The 15,475-nt window shown below is 44.3% G+C and overlaps 2 protein-coding genes and 1 non-coding gene across 7 annotated transcripts in view; 2 read left to right on the top strand and 1 right to left on the bottom strand.

The window, feature by feature from the left end:
• LOC125760991 (serine-rich adhesin for platelets) overlaps positions 1-12,063 on the top strand; it is a 42,991-nt gene extending 30,928 nt beyond the window's left edge. For 3 of the 5 annotated variants that reach the window (XM_049421699.1, XM_049421700.1, XM_049421698.1), the window contains 8 exons: positions 2,735-2,899; positions 2,966-3,709; positions 3,779-4,003; positions 4,071-4,299; positions 4,367-4,707; positions 4,779-7,703; positions 7,777-7,971; positions 8,397-12,063. In XM_049421699.1, the coding sequence (XP_049277656.1) occupies positions 2,735-2,899; positions 2,966-3,709; positions 3,779-4,003; positions 4,071-4,299; positions 4,367-4,707; positions 4,779-7,703; positions 7,777-7,971; positions 8,397-8,513 (4,941 nt within the window). In that variant the 3' untranslated portion in view covers positions 8,514-12,063. The remainder of the gene's footprint in view (positions 1-2,734; positions 2,900-2,965; positions 3,710-3,778; positions 4,004-4,070; positions 4,300-4,366; positions 4,708-4,778; positions 7,704-7,776; positions 7,972-8,396) is intronic. The other 2 variants (XM_049421703.1, XM_049421701.1) reach the window with 2 other exon arrangements.
• A 204-nt stretch (positions 12,064-12,267) lies between these two features.
• LOC125761012 (short-chain-enoyl-CoA hydratase-like) lies at positions 12,268-13,821 on the top strand. Its single transcript, XM_049421743.1, has 2 exons — positions 12,268-12,653; positions 12,731-13,821. Exons 1-2 carry the CDS (start codon positions 12,545-12,547, stop codon positions 13,588-13,590), a joined length of 969 nt encoding a protein of 322 aa, XP_049277700.1. The 5' UTR covers positions 12,268-12,544; the 3' UTR covers positions 13,591-13,821.
• A 27-nt stretch (positions 13,822-13,848) lies between these two features.
• Positions 13,849-13,920, bottom strand: Trnad-guc (transfer RNA aspartic acid (anticodon GUC)). The gene has a single exon. It is a non-coding gene; the product is annotated as a tRNA-Asp (tRNA).
• Between the last annotated feature and the right edge of the window lie 1,555 nt (positions 13,921-15,475).

Raw genomic sequence — 15,475 nt, 5'->3', positions numbered from 1 at the left:
ACGCCCAAAACGTCTATTAGCTCATAACAAAATCGTGGTAGAAAACAGCAACAGCTTCGACACATGAGCATGAGCTGTTGCTTTATTTTTGTATGATGTCTTGGTGCATTCGCCTCTCTTAATATGAAATAATAATTATGTTAATAATAATGATAAAAATTAGGAAAGCAAACGTACAGCGATTCATCAGCGATTCTGTATACGATCCCGCGAACAACTCGGATAGCTTCGATTTGTTGTTGTAAACCAATGCATTTGTTGGTGTTGTTGGTGTTTGGAGCAGTCTGACAACCGCGCGGATTGTACACTTTTGTATCGACGGTAGAACGAGCGTGAGTACGAGCAGGAGGGCATAACCCAAGAGAAGCGAACAGCATGAGAAAACTCATCAGACTCGACTCGAGCTTTCTGACCGTCTTTCGCTCAGTGTCAGTGCGAGCAGGCACGGGATATTTTTTAGAGGGAGACGTTCTGTCATTTGCTCTTGACAAGTCGAAACTTTTTGCTTGGGTTCCCTGCAACGTTCGCGAGTGATAAAACTTTCTACCACCCGGGACCCGGGGAATTGTAACGGCATTAGCGACAAAACCGTTCGCTGGCGGAAAAGTATCCTCCACGACCAATGTTGGCTGTTTTAATCGATTTTCCAACCCCTTCCACGGTAGGGAAACTGGTGTCGCGCCCTGAATTCCGTGCTGAACCATTCGCGGGTAGTACGGAATATTAGTGACGATTGGAATTCTAGTGCGCTTCCCGTTCGGTTAGATGTAAGGGTTACACACCATACCATAAGGTTTTGTAGGTCACCAGACCAGTTGCCGCCAGTTGTGCCGAAGATAGTCTTCAGCGTAGGGTGACACTTCCTACTAGCTGAAGCAAAAGGATACAAGAACTAGGCCGCTAAAGCGACCCAACAATGTAAACTATTATCCCAAAGCAAATACAACAGCTTCAAGAGAATGTTTATACTGGTCAGTGTGTTAGAAGTAGAACATGGCTGTAATGATAATAACACAATAGGGGGACGATTTGGGAACAGCAGAAACAACGCGCGTTTTTGCGGGTGGGAATTTTATTAGTGATACAACTGAAGCAATTCAAGTGTAACTAGTCGTCTTGGGGGTGAAAACCGATGTTATTCCATGTTACTATTAGTCTTCGATTACACTCAAGCCCAGAGTGAGTTTCCTCTGGGAAACTCCGCAATCTCTGCTACTACCAAAAAGCTAAACAAACATTGGTTCGCCCATCGTACCAATGCGACGTAGACGTAGCGTGTCCGGTGGTCGTTAAATGATTAATGAATGTTACTAAATTAATCGTCCTTGCTTGGAGAGTCTAGAGTCAGTGGGACATGGGAGTATCTTTAATTTTGAAATATAAACAATTCGCTTATCCTTCGTGCAACACCCAACGTGCTGGGGCTATATTTAGTGGAAAGTGCTTTTCATTTCAAATTATTCTTGCGTTGTAAACCGTTTTTAACGTTGTATTTTTTTTTTAACTTTCTAGTACAATACTGTCGTGTGTCAAAACAATAAAACCATGTTGATGAAGCGAAAGGCCAATAATATTGGCCGTAAGAACGGGGTTGCTATTTCGTGGCAACTTTGCGAATGTTTCACGTAATTCTGAACGCCGTCGATCAATCTGATGTACGAGGCTCTGCCTCTGACTACACCTGAGCTGAGTACATTCAGCTGCATAAGAAATAACATGCCATCGTGCCAAAGTTGCAAAATATGTTTATGGCACGCAACTGTTTATCCATTCGCTTATCGTACGCGTGTGAAGCGCAATGCGCGCTGCTGAAATTTTTGCTATTTGTCCAGCATATTTCTGGTTCTAAATTGCTTCTTTCCTTTATCGGGGGTTGAGGAAGCAGTGGCGGATCAAGCTTGTCGGAGGCCCTAGGCGGAATGGTAATTGGGGCCCAAAAAAGTCGTGGAACTGAATTTAGAAAAAAAACCGAGATTTTAACTGTTTTTAAAAGTGCTGACCGGGGGGGGGAGTCATTTTTGGAGGCCCCTACTGTACCTGCTCGGGGCCCCTACAACTCCGCAAACGATGATGGCCGGGGGGGGGGGGTGCTCAGTGACCGTTAGCCAAAACACACTCGCAAACCTGTGCATATGGTTTTCAAGGAAGAACAACCCATTCATAGCGCTGGGGCCTCGGCTGTGCATATGATTCTTTGGAAATCGTTCGTTCTGGGTTTAAAGGGGCCCCTGCCAGGGGCCCTCGTCATTTGTGAATTCACAAATTCACAACCTCCTCACCGCCGAACCTGTTATCCATATGATTCTTTGGAAAACGTTCGTTCGTGATTTTAAAGGGGCCTCTGGTGTTCGAGTTCGATCGAGCGGGGGGGGGGGGGGGAGGGTGCTTCTGTTCGGGTTCGTTTATGTATGAAATGTTCTGTTGTCTTTCGGGGCCCCTCCAAACGACGGGGCCCTAGGCGGCCGCCTACTCCGCCCACCGTTAGATCCGCTGCTGTGAGGAAGGATAATTTTTGCTTGGGTGGTATGTGTTCCTGATTCCTGGTTTCGTTCAATGATTCGTTGTAATCGTCATTTTGTGACATGGAAGGACAAGTTCGTGCAAAAGCACGGAACCTATCGTTTTGTTCACCTTTGTCTTTTATCGCTTTTCTTTCTTATGCACCAACGGCGTACAGAAATAGCTTCTTATTGTGAATGTTTTGTTTGTTTGTCCATTTGGAACTATTTCACAGGAAGAGGGATGGAAGTTAAACCGTACCAACTACTATCAGGAAGGTTGGTTAGCAACGGGGAACGTGCGGGGAATTGTTGGAGTCACGTTCACGACCTCACACTGCAAGAAAAATGTCGATTACCCGCTAAGGACAAACTACAATCTTCGTGGACATCGGTCCGATGTAAGTATTACTAAGCAAATTCCTTAAGCCCTGTTCGCTATGGTCTAACATCTTTTCCTCGCCTAGGTGATCCTGGTTAAGTGGAACGAACCCTACCAGAAGCTGGCAAGCTGTGATAGTTCCGGCATTATCTTCGTATGGATAAAGTACGAAGGTCGATGGAGCGTGGAGCTCATCAATGATCGTAACACACCGGTGACACACTTTTCCTGGTCACACGATGGGCGGATGGCGTTGATCTGCTACCAGGATGGTTTTGTGCTGGTCGGTTCCGTCGCTGGGCAGCGATATTGGTCGTCGATGCTGAATCTGGACGCAACCATCACGTGCGGTATCTGGACGCCAGACGATCAGCAGGTGTACTTTGGCACTACCCAGGGACAAATCATTGTGATGGATGTACACGGTGCGATGGTGTCACAGGTACCGCTCAGCTCGGATGTAGGCATTACGGCGATGGCATGGTCGTGCGAGAAGTTCAAGATGGAGGAAGGTGAAGATACGGAACCGGGCGTTACCAACGCATCGAAGCGTAGCTTCGTGTTGGCCGTGAGCTTCCAGAACGGGTACATTTATCTGCTAAAGTCGTACGACGATATTACCCCAAGCCAAATCCATACGGGCATGAACGGTGAGCTAGGAATTGTGATGGAGTGGAGTAACTCGCGGGAACTGTTGGCCGTCGCCGGGACAGAGCTGGGCAACCCGCACGTGACTGATATCCATGGTGCTACGGTGTACAACAATCTACTCAAGTTCTACACCGAATCCGGTAATCTTCTCTACACCGCCAAAATTCCAAATAGTGCGGTAAGTGTTTGTCGGGTTAAGTTTTAATGATGTAAAATTAACGGAACAAGTTTGCTTTTCACTTTGCAGTATCCAGTTTCTGCCCTTACATGGGGTCATAATGATAAGCGAATTTTCATAGCGACGGGAACACAGGTACATATTGCTTGGGTTTCAAGACGCGTCGCATCGCTGCAGCTGTTCTGTCGTCTGAAAGTGCAAACTTCGTTGGCTTCGGAAGCATTGCTGCCAAGACTGCCCCTGCCCGGTCGGATAAAGGCACTGATCGGGAATCTGTTTGCTCAAACCATACGGGTATGATCCTATGCTATATGACTGTAACGCTTGCAATAGGCGTAATGACTTTTAAACATACTTCCAGTGCTGTGTTCCCGATTTGAAGTCACTACGAGAGTTTGTGTCGCGTCCGCCAGCCTGTTCGACGCGATTGCACTGTACGATGATACGACACGATGACGATTCCAACCAGAGCTCAGGGACATGCTACACGCTCTATTTGGAGTTTCTCGGTGGTCTGGTGCCACTGCTCAAAGGCAAACGAACCTCCAAAATACGGCCAGAATTTGTGATATTCGATCCTCAGGTTGATGGTGAGTAAAATGCATCCCGCTGATTTGTTTTGTGTGGTTTTGATTATATTTGATATCTTTTCCACAGAAGTTTCTACATATTGTACATATTCATCTGATTCGACCACCACCACAACCACGACGAAAAGTTCTTCGACATCTAGTCACTCCACAACTGGCACAAACGGTCGCTCAGATAGCTCGGAGAGCGACATCGATGATGAATGCCGTAAGCCAACGTGCTCCAATCGTAAGAATCGAACGAAATGTGATAATATTTGTCTTATTGCAGGGTCTCCACGGCTAGATCGAAAACGAAAGACTGGGACGAAAAAACGCAACCCTAGCAGCAACGATCGATCTCCGAACCAGAATTCCGACTCCACAGAAAATAATGAAGATTTAGCTTATCTCGACACATTACCAGAGGTATGCGTTCCGTACTTAACTTTGTACAGCATATTTCAATGTACAGTTTTCCTCGTACCATATCCTTTCAGCACGTGAAGCTTGTTGAAGTAACGTCCAACATCTGGGGAACAAAGTTTAAGATACATGGGCTAGCCAAAACTCTCCCGGCTAATCTCGGACAAGTGACGTATAAAACGTCGCTACTCCATCTACAGCCACGCCAGATGAAACTAGTCATTACGGAGCTGCGCGACGATTTCCCCACCGGCCCGGATCCTAACTTTAATCCGAACATTTTTTCCGAGGACGAAGAAGATCAGCAGCATCAGCAACAGCTGCAGCAGCAACATCAGCATCATCAACAGCACACGCATCAAATGCAGCATCACTCACAGCACCATTCCAACGGTACACACAGTCAATCGCTAGGAACGTCCTCCAGAGACAGTTCCGGTTCGGGTGCTATTAGTCGAAAGTTGCTAAACGAAAGTGCCCCACCAATCGCACCGATGTCTCCACGTCCGAATCGTTTTCCTTCGCGACCTCGCCGGCAACAGCACCAACCATCGGCATTGGCCGGATGTTCATCAGCAACCGGTGGACTCTCACGCAATGGTTTGCCGGGATTGGGTCCACTAGCACGTGCCGAATCGTACGAGGACGATACAGATGGGGCAGAATCTTCCGTTGTAGTCGTGAGCGATCTTCATAGTGCCGCCGCACGAACTCCACCACGTCAAAGCATTGGGTACAGTCTCGTTAGTCGACCATCATCCGCCTCTAGCAATCAATCACGCGTTGCCATTAGCCCGCTTTACTGCGAGGGTTCGGTGCCAACGCTTCAATCGCCGAAGAATGCTGTAGCGCCGAGTGATATTATCTTCGATCGCCCACCAGCAGGACAGACGACACTTATGAGCTATTCTAGCAATAACGACTATATTGGTAGCTTGGTCCAGGTAAAGAATGCTCTTGTATCATCCGATCACCATCATGGACGCAGCACAATGAATACGACCATGCCATTAAACTTAAATCTCAATCTTGATCGTACGGAAGCGAATCGATCGATGTGCACGAACGGTAGTAGTGGGAAAGACACGCAACTAGCCAATGCCCGGTGCACACCGAAAAAGCAAAACCTCAAATTTATCGACGAAGAATCGACGCCCAGTACATCGGCTACTGCTGTAGTTTCTGCCTCGATACAAACTCCTACGCCTAGTAATTCTACCACTACCGCTGCACCGACAACCGCTGCCGATTCGAATGGACTTGAGACACCCATGTCGGAAACGGGATGTGGTATGCACCGAACTCCTACCGTTGCTTCGATGATGCCTTTCATCCCTTCGAGCGCTTCCGGAACTACAAGTACCCGCATTCCAGATTCAATTACGCGTAGCTGCAGTGTGGGATATTTGGATAACATGACGATTGTGCCGGGTGAGGAAGCTCTCTCAATGATGCGGCGTGATGCACCTTACAAGCGACTCGTACTGGTCGATAAGAAACGACAGAAGAAATACAAACGCAACCTAGACGAATTGCGCCAAGCGACAAGATTGCGAGTGGACGCGAAATCAAAAAGCCTTGACTCCTGCTCGGATATTTTACAAGACGTGCCCAATCTAAACCGTGATCTGATCAACCTGTTCCGCCAGATGCCGAAAGTGAACGAACTGTCCGAAAATGAGACAGAATATTCTTCGTCCGATCAACTGATTGTCGGTGGGAAAAGTTGCTTAAAGGAGATAAATGGAGTGGTCGCACGAAAGGGTGCACCGATGAAGTTTGGCCCAGGAGTATCCGGTCAGGGTGGATCAAAAACTCCAGTACTGAATCGTAAAGAAAAGCCAAAAAGTTGTTCCATTTGTAAACAGATCTCTCCGACGGTTAACTCCACCGAACCAATATGTGTGAAGTGTCGCAAAACTAGCATCGTTCAGGACGTGCCGGTGGATGACGGTAGAAAAGAAAGCTCGGTGGGTGCAGCGGGAACAACGACGACAAATGATTCGCAGGTAATTACCAACGGTCATGATACGGTGAGTGCTGGCAAGCCACCTCAGGCACCACCTAAAGCTAAACGTACCACTCTTGGACAGTATATCCGGTCAGCGTGCAGCAATCACTACGGCGATCACTCGAATGGGAAAGACTCGAACGGTGCCGTTACGTCGTCTGGGAAAGGTGGCGGATTTTTCGATCGCAAGTCTTCGTCCACCCATCAGCAGCAGAACTTACAACAGTCACAGGTAGCGAGTAGTGAATGTACGGCAGGAAGTTCAGACCCGCCAGCAGCACCAGCTCCGTCCAACAGCACACCATCCCGTTCGGTGGCCAGGATCGTAACGAGCTTCACCGATAGTCCTCTATTTTCACGACGCAACCGACAAGCCAAAGCGATGGAAAGTGGAGCAGACTCCACTAAACCGCCGAGCGAATCGAACACACCGATTCTACTGCGCTGGAACGCAAACCGACACAACAAGCAAAGTAAAGCGGATTCTGTCGATTCACCGAAGAAGCATCGTCGCAACGGTAGCTGCCCGGGACCGAGTAACGAGTCGTCCATCGATGGTGGAGAATCGTCCATTGGAATGGCTTCGGCATCATCGCAAACGGAAGATCCACGACCGAGCGGATCGGGACATAATGGGCCGGGGGGGCTTATTAGTAGATGGCGCGATATGGAAGATGGTGGCCGTCAGTCTACACCACCGGCCTCACCAGCACGACTAGCGCGAAGTTCTCCGGCATCGCCCACACCAAGCAAGAAAAGCAAACGGCACCAAAGTGCTTCGCCTATAAGGCACATTTTGAACTCTCCCCTGCTAAATCGGCGCCAGCGAAAAAAGCAACACACCGAAAGCTCCGACGATGAGAATGGTGGCGGTGGTAGCCACAACCACAGCAGTCCCAGTAACCATACGGATGACAGCAGTGGTAGTACGAGCGCGAAACAGTACCGTGATCTTGAAACGTTCCAGAAGGCACAGCTACGACAGAAGGTTAGTACTATATCGTATGTAGTTTCTTGCACTACAATGTAATCCAAAAAATATGATCTTCCCCTTTTTGTAGCTGAAACGTGGAAAAATCGAACCGAATGGTGTGGCCAGCTCTTCGCAATCACCTGCCCCGGTACGTCGCGAGTTTGTGATGCACAATAAGGCCCCGATGTGGAATGAAAACAGTCAAGTTTATCAGCTAGATTTTGGTGGGCGCGTTACACAGGAATCGGCGAAAAACTTTCAAATCGAATTTCGTGGCAAACAGGTACGCTGGTCAATGTGTCTACTAGTGATGTGTAATCCGGAGTGAAATCGCGGATCCAGTGCGAACCCGCGTTTGAAAAATTGGTTCCGACTCCGACTAAAAATCCCAATTGAGTCCGGCCGAGTTCGGTCAAGTTCGGTCGACTTCGGGTTCGATCGAGTCCGGATGAGTCCGAATGGGTCCGATCGATTCCGGATGTGTCCGGATGGGTCCAGATGAGTACGATCGACTCGATCGGAGTTGATCGGATTCGACCAGATTCAACAGGAATCAATCCACCACCGCTAACTTCTGCCGGAGTCTTCAGCTGGCGACGGAGTCGGACCGATACAACTCCGGCAAAAATTCATATTTTACACATCACACGTACCTACTACCCAGCAACATCCACAACTAACGCAACTTCTATTTGTTTACCTTTGCAGGTTATGCAATTTGGGCGCATCGATGGTAACGCGTACACGCTCGACTTCCAGTACCCATTTTCGGCCCTGCAAGCATTTGCTGTCGCACTGGCGAACGTTACACAGCGGCTAAAATAGTGTGCTTTTGCTTCGTTTCCACTCGCGCCGACTCACGACGGTACTAATCGCCTTAAAACATTGACTCACTCACCATCACTGGTGACCGATGGGCGCAGTGATCGCCAAACGATCGACACCAGAGACTGTGGCTCTACATATCACAATGATTGTCGCTGTGCAGAAGAAGCGAAGAAGTGGCCGTTGCGTTGTTGCATTCGCGTGTTGTTAATAATTGCGCTTTATACATCCGGTAGTTTCGCTATTGCTTTAGTCATCTTTCCGGTGTGAGCTTTAACCATCGTCGCCCCGAAAAAAAATTATGCTATCGTTGTCGTTTGCTGTTGTGGAACCGTACATTTATCATCATCTGCTAGCTAACTCTTCTCATCTGCATGCACCATCTGCACAACTCATCGCCGAAATTGTTATTTCCATGTCGATCGTTTTCATCGTATCACACATATCATTAACATTAGTAAAGCTAGTAATCATCGTAAGACGCGGCCGAGTGTGGCGTAAGAAAGCCACATGTTCGTAAAATGTACGTAATACGTGGATAAGGCGATGCAAATAATGTGCTCTTTTCTAACGCTATCAATCGGAAGGGGATGGACGCATTTTAAATGAACGAAATTGAGAATAGTTCTTTTGTAAGTTGTGAAAAAGCGGGGGGTTTGGAAGAAAATAGCGACGAAGCTGCCGTGCAGCGAAATTGGGAAAGTGTAATATTCCATTATTTATTTTTTTTTAAATATAGAATCAACAATACGAACCTGATACAGCCCGATATATGCCAAGTTTGTAAAGTGGCAACAAATTGTTAGATAACATGAAATTAGCTAAAATTCAAGTATCAAAACGCGTATTCCGTATTGGGCTAGTTTTATACGGCGACTGTCCAGTGCGAGAGAGAGAGAAAGACAGGGGAAGCCGGTATTAATTTTTCTAATCTTGCGTGCGTCCGATTTAACCAAGTCACCGATCGCACCACCGATCGGAAAACGTCCAGTGCGCGCTGTAATCGCTTTAGCTAATGGTTCAATAATGAAGCAATTTCTAAACCACTTTATTACCTTTGTTACATCACTCTGCAAAGCTTGTGGATTAGCCATTTCTTTTCTACTAATAATCCACGCGTGTCTTCTAGTCAGCCAGAGCCGTATGCGTATGCTCTCGAACCGCAAAAGGAGTATTTTGTATGAAAATGAGAAACGTTTTGAGACAAATCAGCAGCAGGGGCTTTTTTGTAGCAAATGTAAATATGGGGTACATTGGAGGAAATGAGCAGAAGCATTAGCGATTTTTGTACCTTTGTAAACCGTCTTAAGCGTACGACAGGGGACGGACAGCAAGACGAAAACTACACTCAAACCTACGTTACCACGCAAGCAAAGCAGTTTGTCACCCCTTTCGTCTAGTTATCAACGGAGCGTGTACTTAACAATATTGTGCGTAGTTCAATTCATTACCGAAATCATCCAATTACCGTACATATAATTAATAAGAACGCGTCTGATATATTCTGTATATTTTTAAGACACCATTGTTTGCTGTTTGTAGAGCTCCACGCGAGAGTTTCCATGTCCCTGGTCGCTAGGATCATCTCAATTGATCTCATTATTGGTGCCGCCATTATGGTAAATCGCGATCGTTGTTTTCCCCCCCTCCCAAACTTTCCGTCTGTTGATTTCTGTTGCTGTTTTCTGTACAACTGTTACGTTACGATGCTGTGGTTTAGTTTTAAGCAAATTGTTTTACACTATTTTACACTCCCTTTTTGCTGCAAGCTGTACATTTTCTAGCTATTCGCTTTTTGCTCTTTGTTGAAATGTCACTAGTCAAAACGCTGTAGCTACGTAAGTAATTAGAGTACGTGTATGCCGTTTAGTTGGAATTCGTCCCAAAGCTTTACCAAACCGAACAAACGAACCAGTGTGGTACAAAAAAAAATTGTAGGACAGCGACATAATCGATGAGATGGAAGTAAAAAAAAAGGGCAAAAATGTAACGCCCGCCATATTCACACTGCTTACAAATATTGTGAACGCGTTAACCATATTTTAGTACGCCAAGCTAATGAAAAGGCCATTACAAAAACACACAAAAAACGCGTTCGATTTTAGTTGTAACAATAGACACGAATGTAAAACTATCGCTTACGACAGGATGAACAACAACAAAAAAAGACACAAAAGCCAAATATAAAATTCCATCCAAACGGTATCGTTTGCATATCGCTCGTTTACGTATGTTGGTTTACATTTTTTTGTTAGCTTTCTTTTTCTACACAGACAAACTGTACTAAATGGCCCCGTATATATATATATACACGTATTGGAAAATTAGTGAAAACAGGAAAACAAACTATAAAACGACTCAGCATAAGAAATATTTTACACCGCATACGTCCGCCCTATGGCTGCCAGTACTTCCCAGGAAAGAAGGAACAGCTTCCGAATGAAACCGTAAACCAATAGAAACAGTAACGTAAGCAAAGCAGAAAGGCAAAGTTTTAACACCATTCAAAACTCACCGTAAAATATTGTTGTAGTGAAGTAGTAAATCCAAAAATGGAAGCTGCCACAAGGGAGAAACAAACAAAACCATAATGAAAAACAGTATAATCATTTACTTACCCTTTGTACATACTTACATCCTTCTCGTTGTGCAAATGGTGTAGATTTTGCGTACAGTAAAGAATAATTTAAAAACAACCGTCGTAGATGATGATGATGCTTAAACCGTTTTCATTTAACGCTATGAACGGGTGTGCAATTTAACATGTCTTTTGTAATTTCTGATGCCTGATTGCCAGAAGTAATTTTCTTGCCAAACAGTTACGCATCGCAAATAGATGGTTTTTTTTTAATTATACTTTTACACTAAACAGAACTAAATGCGGAATTGAAAATAAATAAAAACAAAAGTTATGTTTCCTTCGCAACGTATCCATCCAGTTTGAGGAGACGTCTTTGGATTAGTGTTGGACAATGTTTTTAAAATGTCCACAAAATCAAATACCAGCATCAGCTGGACAGATTAAGTACGTACCGTAGTGGAACACCTTTTTTGCTTTAGCTACCGGAGGAAGTGTGCTGCTTCCAGAAAGGGCTTCGAAAAGCAAAACCATTTATAGCGCTACCCGATGGCAATAGAATGCGTTTCAATTACGCTTTTAGATAAAACACACACACACAAATGTACATCAAATTTTGCGTAAAATGTTACAAAAAAAAAAACAAAACCCCGCCCCAAAATACAAAACATACGATAGGGAAAGGTTTTTGGCTGCTGGTAGGAGAATACAAAAATAAAAGCTGTAAAGCTTGTAGCACTGGCAGAACGCACGTTTTGGGTAGGCATTGGAATTGGCTAGGAGCTAAATGTCTAGGAAAAAATTGTACACAGAATTGTACGGCGGCCGTTGATGTGCAAGTGATACGAACTGAAAGGACCGTGGCAATAAACGTAACAACAACATTTCTATTGCTACCGTTACGAGACGATGTATAAATGCGATAATAAAGAAATGCCGTTCAATGTTCGAAAGAGCGAAAGTGTCTAGAAACTTTTACTGGAATCATTTTGAAACTTTATCTAAATCAAAGCCTTAACAACTTTATCTACTATTTTGCAAAACACACTGGTCTAACTGTCATTTTGAAACTCCGACACGCTGGTCATGCAATAGTGTAACGCACTGTAACGCTTTATGTTGCACTTTTTCCACCAAAAAGACGTTAGCAATGCAGAGTTTTTTTTGTATTTTTCTGCTTATTTTTAAACTTTATTGTTTGCGAAAATAGTAAATACGAGTTTTTAAGCGTGTTATTATGCCTTTCTGTGTATATAAAGAAATATTTTGGAGAAAAGTTTGCTGCACAAAAAATATCTAGGTGACCGTGGGGTTCACCTTTGTGTTGCTGTTTGTTTACGCGGAGAAATGTCAAAACATACAAAAACACCGGCAGTGTTCGATTTTATCTCATTTGTGTAAAGGCAGTTCGGCTTATCTTTAAGCGATTATATTTACGTGTTGCAGCCCACAAATGGTCATGAATGTGTTGAACAGCCATCGTTGTGGACAAATTTTAAGTAGGAACGCACTAAAACTTCTATCCCGCGGGTGTACAACCAAAGTAAATGATCCAGCAAAAGGTAAAACCGGAAGATGTGTTGTTTTCCTGCTGATGCTAATCTGCTGAACTTTCTTCTCGAACATCTGTTTTTTTTAGAACCAATGGCACAATCTAGTGAAGAAGCTATCGTCGTAGAGAAGGAAAACAATATCACTTTGATTGGTATCAACCGTCCGAAGGTGCGAAATGCTATCGATTCGATGACGGGCATAAAATTATCAGCTGCCATTGCTGACTTCGAAAACGATCCCAAGGCGGATGTAGGAGTACTGCACGGAATCGGTGGTAGCTTTTGCTCCGGGTACGACCTTAGTGAGCTTTCACAAAACCCACAGCAGACACAATCCATTGTCCACAACCCGGAAGGAGTAATGGGTCCCACGAGACGAATGATACGTAAACCGCTTGTTTGTGCCATCACCGGGTACTGTGTGGCCGGAGGGCTGGAACTGGCACTAATGTGCGATTTGCGCGTAATGGAAGAAAATTCCGTGCTTGGATTCTATAATCGACGGTTCGGAGTGCCACTGGTTGATGGTGGAACGGTCCGATTGCCAGCATTGATTGGCCTTTCGCGAGCATTAGATCTAATCCTTACCGGCCGGACGGTTACTGCAAAGGAAGCTCTCGAAATTGGACTCGTAAATCGAGTAGTAGCTGTCGGGGCAGGACTTGGGCAGGCTTACAATCTAGCGATGAGCATTGCAAAGTATCCTCAGCTATGCATCCGCCATGATCGGGATGCAGCGTATTACGGTACCTTCTCAGCCCAATCGTTGGAAGAAGCGCTAGAACGAGAGGCATCGAGCACTACTTCCGAGTTGCTGCAGGAAGCGAAGGAAGGGGCCGATAAATTCCGGCAGGGCATCGGTCGCGGTGGAAGTTTCAGTGGGGTCAAGGAGCGCAAACTGGCAGATTGGGAAAAAGCAGAAATGACACACGAATCTAAACTATAGCGCAATAAGAATGTTGTATGTATAAAATTGTTTTCAAATCGTATAACTTTCAGTACACATTTTTAACTTTTTAAACTTATGAAAAAGCTTCATTTTCAATCATATGTATACAATCATATTGTTATTTTTTCAATAACAATTAAAGGATAAACGAAAGAAAAAAAAATTGGTGATAATGTTCGTTCTATATAACAAACACTGATTAAGAGAGGAGAAGTGAATCCCTTTAAAAACGAAGTATTGATGGGAAAAAAGTTTCTCCCCGACGGGGAATCGAACCCCGGTCTCCCGCGTGACAGGCGGGGATACTGACCACTATACTATCGAGGACATGTTGAGATGAGCGCACTATTTTGAGACATGCGTAATACTTAGCGATTACTTAGATACTAATACTTTTAATTTCTCTATCGGTTAATGTGTGTTTTTACCAAAAAGCGAAACGAATCAAACATGTTCTTCATATAGGTTTACATACTGAGATATGTCATCAAAAGAAAACAAAAATGCCACCAAACAACTATTTTATCTAACAAGTGGTTTACTAAAACTTCTGTATTTCTGTCCAGTATTATGACCGGAAATCATTTTCCGTACCACAAGCATTTGTTGCAAGTAATGGAAGAAACATTGACATTCATATCTTTGCTCACTGGCGAGGACAAAGGTTTTGGGGTGGTCGATAGAACTTACATTACACAAAGAAGGGACACAGCTACTAAGTGCCTAGCGTGAGTTCTTTGATTATAATAAGAAAACATTCATTATTAAGTCCATTGATTAGCTCACGTTTGAGGCTCACGATGGTTAGTGCAGAATTGGAAGGAAACATAAAAACATATAGTACTACATATTTTCGAAACCTTTCACGCCCATTTGCTTTTGCCACAGTTCCGTACAATCAATCGTGAAACACTATCAAAATATTGTTTAATTCATCACTTTGCCTTCGCAGTGCATTAGGTATGGCTCTACACATCTATTTGTGCGCTTAACATTGGCATAAACGAATGTCTTTTTACCACGACTTACAAGTAATAGATAAGAAGGTTTAAGGTTAAGTTTCTATCGGTTAGAAAAAAAAACAGAAAAAAAACAATTCCATCGTCCGGGGTGTTTCCTCCAGCTATTCTAAATATATTTAAGTGTTACGGTAAGACTACCAAATTTCTCCCACAGGCCACTAAGTCCCCGTGTAGTCCCGGAGCGTAAGGACACGATTCTTGATTTTCAAAGGTTGTACGATTAGTGATTGATTCTTGCGAGCCGAGAGGAAGATCGAAAAGGAACCTGATGGATCTGACGCCGGCCGGGGGGGCCTTGCTAATTCGTTGGAAATCGGTACTAGATTTTATTTTCCAGCAAATTTCCCCCTCCACACACACGCACTCTCTCTTTCTATCTTTCCTTTTCGTTTACAGCTGCTTTAAGCGTATGCTTTTTTTTAGTTCGATTTCGCATGTATTTATCGATTAAAACTGTACTCCCGAATACCGGTTAGTTTGTTCATTTTTTTCCACATTATCTCTGTTTGTGAAAAGTTTTCGTATGTTTCTTGTGTTTTGTGCTGTGTTTTAAGTTTATTATGTGTGTGTGTGTGTTTCTGTGTTTGTATATATTACGAAGTAGTTTTTTTCTTTTACTATTCAATTAGTTTTAAAAAAGGGATTATTTGTTTTGCGTTATTGTATCCACGTTGTCACTGCTAACGTGAAATTATGTATAACATTTATATTTTTGTGTAGTTTGTGTTTTTTTTTTACATTTGTTTTTCATTTGTTTTAATAAAATATTCTTCTCCCTCTCATCCAATCGTTCTTTCTCTCTCTCTCCTTTTCGTTGACGATCTCTCTATTTTGATGTAGGTCGGTTCACACGGACGATG

Source organism: Anopheles funestus, chromosome 2RL (assembly GCF_943734845.2).
Source record: "Anopheles funestus chromosome 2RL, idAnoFuneDA-416_04, whole genome shotgun sequence".
NCBI classification, from domain to species: Eukaryota; Metazoa; Arthropoda; class Insecta; order Diptera; family Culicidae; genus Anopheles; species Anopheles funestus.
Note: the sequence above shows the minus strand (reverse complement) of the source record. Positions and strands in the feature narration are given on the sequence as shown.

Bases quoted from the DNA above. Each gene is read 5' to 3' on its own strand.
- LOC125761012 (XM_049421743.1), top strand. From the start codon at position 12,545: ATGGTCATGAATGTGTTGAACAGCCATCGTTGTGGACAAATTTTAAGT. The intron at 12,654-12,730 runs GTAAAACCGGAA...TGTTTTTTTTAG, and splicing joins AGTAAATGATCCAGCAAAAG to AACCAATGGCACAATCTAGT.